The sequence below is a fragment of the Myotis brandtii genome, unplaced genomic scaffold (genome assembly GCF_000412655.1).
Source record: "Myotis brandtii unplaced genomic scaffold, ASM41265v1 scaffold668, whole genome shotgun sequence".
Classification (NCBI taxonomy): Eukaryota; Metazoa; Chordata; class Mammalia; order Chiroptera; family Vespertilionidae; genus Myotis; species Myotis brandtii.
In genome coordinates, this window is record NW_005370597.1 from 3369792 (window position 1) to 3375064 (window position 5273).

General features: G+C 48.9%; 2 protein-coding genes across 12 annotated transcripts in view; both read left to right on the plus strand.

Annotated features, from left to right (window-relative positions):
• The window catches only part of LOC102260763 (protocadherin gamma-B2), a 2338-nt gene extending 1861 nt beyond the window's left edge, over window positions 1-477 (plus strand). The window contains exons 2-3 of the mRNA XM_014528998.1: window positions 38-406; window positions 448-477. Coding sequence (XP_014384484.1) covers window positions 38-406; window positions 448-477 — 399 coding nt within the window. The remainder of the gene's footprint in view (window positions 1-37; window positions 407-447) is intronic.
• Window positions 1-5273, plus strand: part of LOC102248091 (protocadherin gamma-C4) — a 162808-nt gene that overhangs the window by 98739 nt on the left and 58796 nt on the right. The window contains exon 1 of one of the 11 annotated variants that reach the window (XM_014529033.1): window positions 1491-4507. The exons of the other annotated variants lie outside the window; for them this stretch is intronic. Within the exon in view, the coding sequence (XP_014384519.1) occupies window positions 2084-4507 (2424 nt within the window). The 5' untranslated portion in view covers window positions 1491-2083. Of the gene's footprint in view, window positions 1-1490; window positions 4508-5273 lie in introns of those variants that run through there. 11 annotated transcript variants of the gene reach the window in all.

Consider the following 5273-nt stretch of genomic DNA (forward strand, 5'->3'; position numbering starts at 1 on the left):
CTCTGCGCTCTTCGACACGGTGCCGCGCGCCGCGCAGCCGGGCTACCTGGTCACCAAGGTGGTGGCGGTGGACGCGGACTCGGGACACAATGCCTGGCTGTCCTACCACGTGCTGCAGGCCAGCGAGCCCGGACTCTTCAGCCTGGGGCTGCGCACGGGTGAGGTGCGTACAGCGAGAGCTTTGGGCGACAGGGACTCGGCCCGCCAGCGGCTGCTGGTCGCTGTGCGCGATGGGGGACAGCCACCTCTCTCTGCCACCGCCACGCTTCACCTGATCTTTGCGGATAGTGTTCAAGAGGTACTACCAGACCTCAATGACCATCACACACCTTCTGACCCCCAGGCTGAGCTGCAATTTTACCTGGTGGTGGCCTTGGCCTTGATCTCCGTGCTCTTCCTCTTGGCGGTGATTCTGGCCATTGCTGTGCGCCTGCGACGCTCCTCTAGCCTGGCTACCTGGCGCTGCTTTCAGCATAGTCTTTGTACTAAGACTGGACCGGGGATTTCTCCCAACTACAACGAGGGAACTTTGCCTTATTCCTACAATATGCATGTTGCCTCGGATTCTCAAAAAACTATGTTTAATTTTCTCTCTATGACGCCAGAAATGGTCCCGCCACAAGATCTTTCTAATGAAGCATCCTCGATAGTAAGTGTCACTGAGGAGAATAATAAGTTAAGCTCTAACTCTGTTGCTTCTACTCACAAGAGTTTCAATGAATGCCTTTCATCCGCAAATGGTTTGCTTTAATTTTCTTTATTAACTACAAAGAGGAGAATGCATGAGAAAAGGCTTTAAAAAGAGGACATAGGAATGATTTTTATAATATTCAGGTACTTTTGCTAGAGATTCTTTGAATCCCAGTGAGTAGGTCAATTTGATGCCCTTTTCCCCCTCAAATCCACCTGTATATGTCTTCCCAATTTTAAAAAATAGTATTTTATGGTCGGCCTGCCAAACGTGCTTATCCTCGGAATATAAATATTTACATTCATGAAAGCACAACAGTGAGAATTTTTCTTACATTTTAATGGGCTTCTAAATGTATTGCTAATAATTATCAGTAATTGGAATTAGGTTTGTTACCCAGAAAAAGGTAAGTGTATATTATTCTTTGGATTACTAATTTTCCTGCACATTCTTTTGAAATATAATGTATTAGTAGATTATAGAGTACTACCCTTATTTCCAGTAAATGCAAGTTGGAATGCTTCAATTTTGTTCTAAAAATGTTAAATGGTAATGTGTCTACTATAAACTTCCAGTGATTTCCATAATGTGTACAATCACATTTCTTATTTTTAGGTTTCCATATTATCATGAAAGATTGGTTTTTAAATGTAAATGTCAACACCCTGTTTAAGCAGTTCTTTCATTTAGGCAAATTTAAGAATCTATGAAAAATTTTGCCCCAACTTATAGCTGAGTGAGGAATTTTAAATTATTCTATCATACGATTTCTCAACATGGAAAAGTCCTAGGGAGATGTCCGGTAATAGGAATGTTGTGGGGGGTATTGGTGATGTCAACGCAGGTGCACTACAATGAAGGATAGAATTACTGTGTATAGAAATTTCAAGTTCATTTAAAAGCTCATGGGAATATCAGAATATGCCTACAGCTACAGAAAATAATCTTAGGACAGTGGCCCTGTGTCAAATTTTTTGGGGGAAATAAAAAAGAAGCTTCCTGAAGTTTCCATTAAAACAAAACCAAAAAAATGTCGTTTTAATCGGCTCCACTTCCATCCCTATTTGAAGAACAGTAGGTGGAGCTATTTGAGGTCTAAAAACCAAAAATCTTTTCTCGGAGTTCAAGATTGTGTAGTAATTGGTTAGGACTCTGAGCGCCGCTGTTCACCAATCAGGGAGAGAAAAGCAGAGCGATCCTTCCTGCCGCTGTGCACGCGCCTGAAGCACAAAGCACAGCCAGAAACTAACCATCTCCTCCTGGACTGCGAGGAAACTGAACCGAGGGGCTCTGGTCCCCCGGCCCACGGATTCCAAGGACGGACCTCGCGATCCTGACATCGACCTCGGTGGTGAAGGGAAGAACTGGAAATAACTCTCCAGGAAAGTGACAATGATTCTAGCGCGTCTGCACCAGGACTGCAGAGGGCTGGTCCTGCTGGGAGTTCTCTTGGGGATTCTGTGGGAACCTGGATGCACCCAAATCCACTATTCAGTTCCCGAGGAGCTGGAAACAGGCTCTAAGGTGGGCAACATCGCCAGGGATCTGGGGCTGGAGGCCCGGGAACTGCAGGAGCGCGGAGTCCGCATCGTCTCCGGAGGTAGGACGCAACTTTTCGCTCTGAATCCCCGAAGCGGCAGCTTGGTCACCGCGGGCAGAATAGACCGGGAGGCGCTCTGTATGGGGGCCGTAAAGTGTCAGCTAAATCTGGAGATCTTGATGGAGGATAAAGTGAAAATATACGGGGTGGTGGTAGAAGTGAGGGACATTAATGACAATGCCCCCTCCTTCCGGGAAGGTGACTTAGAAATAAAAATGAGTGAACACGCAGCCACTGGGATGCGGTTCCCCCTTCCCCACGCTTGGGACCCGGATATCGGCAAAAACTCTCTCCAGAGCTACGAGCTCAGTAACAATACTCACTTCTCCCTGGCGGTTCAAAGCGGAGCGGACGGTAACAAGTACCCAGAATTGGTACTGGAGCGCGCCCTGGACCGCGAGGAAAAGGCGGTTCACCACCTGGTTCTCTCGGCCTCCGACGGCGGCGACCCGGTGCGCACTGGCAGCGCGCGCATCCGCGTGACGGTCCTAGACGCGAACGACAACGCCCCCGCGTTCGCGCAGCCCGAGTACCGCGTGAGCGTCCCCGAGGACACGGCTGTGGGCACCGCGCTGCTGCGGGTGAACGCCACGGACCCCGACGAAGGGGCCAATGCGGAAGTGATGTATTCCTTCCGGTATGTGGACCACAAGGCGGCCCAACTTTTCGAGCTGAATCGTAATTTAGGGACCATTTCAACAAAAGGGGAGCTGGACCACGAGGAATCAGGATTCTATGAGATGGAAGTGCAAGCAACGGATAACGCAGGATATTCTGCGGGCGCCAAGGTCCTCATTACAGTCTTGGATGTGAATGACAACGCCCCTGAAGTACTGGTCACCTCTCTCTCCAGCTCCCTTATGGAAAACGCTCCGAAAGGGACACTGGTCGCCCTTTTAAATGTAAATGATCAAGACTCCGGGGAAAATGGACAAGTGGTATGTTTTATCCAAGAGAATCTGCCCTTTAAATTGGAAAAGTCTTATGGAACTTACTATAGCTTAGTGACAGACACACCCCTAGACCGAGAACTGGTCCCTAGCTACAATATCACGGTGACGGCCACCGACAGAGGGCGTCCACCCCTGTCCACGAAAACTCACATCTTACTGAACGTCGCAGACACCAACGACAACCCACCCGCCTTCTCTCATGCCTTCTACACCGCCTACATCGCAGAGAACAACCCCAGAGGCGCCTCTATAGTCTCCGTGACCGCCCACGACCCCGACTATGGAGAGAACGCCCAGGTCACGTACTCTCTGCTAGAAGACACTGTCCAGGGAGCTCCCCTGTCCTCCTACATCTCCATTAACTCGGACACTGGAGTCCTGTATGCGCTGTGCTCCTTCGACTATGAGCAGTTCCGAGACCTGCAGCTACAAGTGATGGCACAGGACAGTGGGGACCCTCCATTCAGCAGCAACGTGTCCCTGAGCCTGTTTGTGCTGGACCAGAACGACAACACGCCAGAAATCCTATACCCTGCCCTGCCCACTGATGGTTCTACCGGCGTGGAGCTGGCACCCCGCTCCGCAGAGCCCGGCTATCTGGTGACCAAGGTGGTGGCAGTGGACCGAGACTCTGGCCAGAACGCCTGGCTGTCCTACCGCCTGCTCAAGGCCAGCGAGCCAGGGCTCTTCGTGGTGGGGCTGCACACGGGAGAGGTGCGCACTGCGCGGGCCCTGCTGGACAGAGATGCGCTCAAGCAGAGCCTGGTGGTGGCTGTTCAGGACCACGGCCAGCCCCCTCTCTCTGCCACTGTCACACTTACTGTGGCCGTGGCTGACAGCATCCCAGATGTCTTGGCAGACCTAAGTAGCCTTGAGTCTCCCGCCAACCCCGAGGACTCTGGCCTTACACTCTACCTGGTAGTGGCAGTGGCCGCAGTCTCTTGTGTCTTCCTTGCCTTTGTCATCATGCTGCTGGCACTCAGATTGAGGCGCTGGCACAAATCGCGCCTGCTCCAGGCTCCGGGAAGCGGGTTTGCAGGCGTGCCCGCTTCCCACTTTGTGGGTGTGGATGGGGTGCAGGCTTTCCTGCAGACCTATTCCCATGAGGTCTGCCTCACTGCTGACTCAGGGAAGAGTCACCTGATCTTCCCCCAACCCAACTATGCGGACACACTCATCAGCCAGGAGAGCTGTGGGAAAAGCGAGCCTCTTTTGCTGTCAGGTGATTCAGTGTTTTCTAGAGATAATCATGCATTAATTCAGGTGAGTCCATATCAAATACTCTTCTCTGAGCTTTGAGCAAAATATCTCTTATTATAGGTGATGAGTATGTATTGGGAATTTAAAAAGCAGATACTAATAAAGTTATGAATACATGGCAGACACCAATGACAACCCCTCCACTTTCCCTCAGGCCTTCCCTCACACCTTATTTATAACAAATTTTTATGTACTTGTGTATGTTACATATAAAAATTTGAATCTACTTTATTTTTTAAAATATGTTTTTATTGATTTCAGAGAGGAAGGGAGAGGTAGAGAGAGATAGAAGCATCAATGATGAGAGAGAATCACTGATCGCTGCCTCCTGCACACCCCACATTGGGGAATCGAGCCTGCAACCCAGACATATGTCCTGACCAGGAATCGAACTGTGCCCTTCTGATTCATAGGCTGATGCTCAACCACTGAGCCATGTGGGCCGGGCTGTATCCACTTTATAAAGTACTTGTTAAGAAACTGTCTAGTTTCACTAATTTAATTAACAAACTATAAAACTCTTCCTGCTTTTAGTTGGTCTTATTTCCCATTGGCCATGCAAGAGTTTTATATTGAACATCTGATGCCAATTTATCTGTTAAGAACTCAAATTCTTCTAGAGGAGGTAAATCTAATTTGATGAAAATGATAAATGATATTTTAAATAAACTTATAAGTTGAGTGACTTCAACTACACCTTAAATGGCTACAAATTCATAAAGTGCATTTAGTTTCTTCTGAAGTGCAATGATTCCTCTGGTCATTAGAG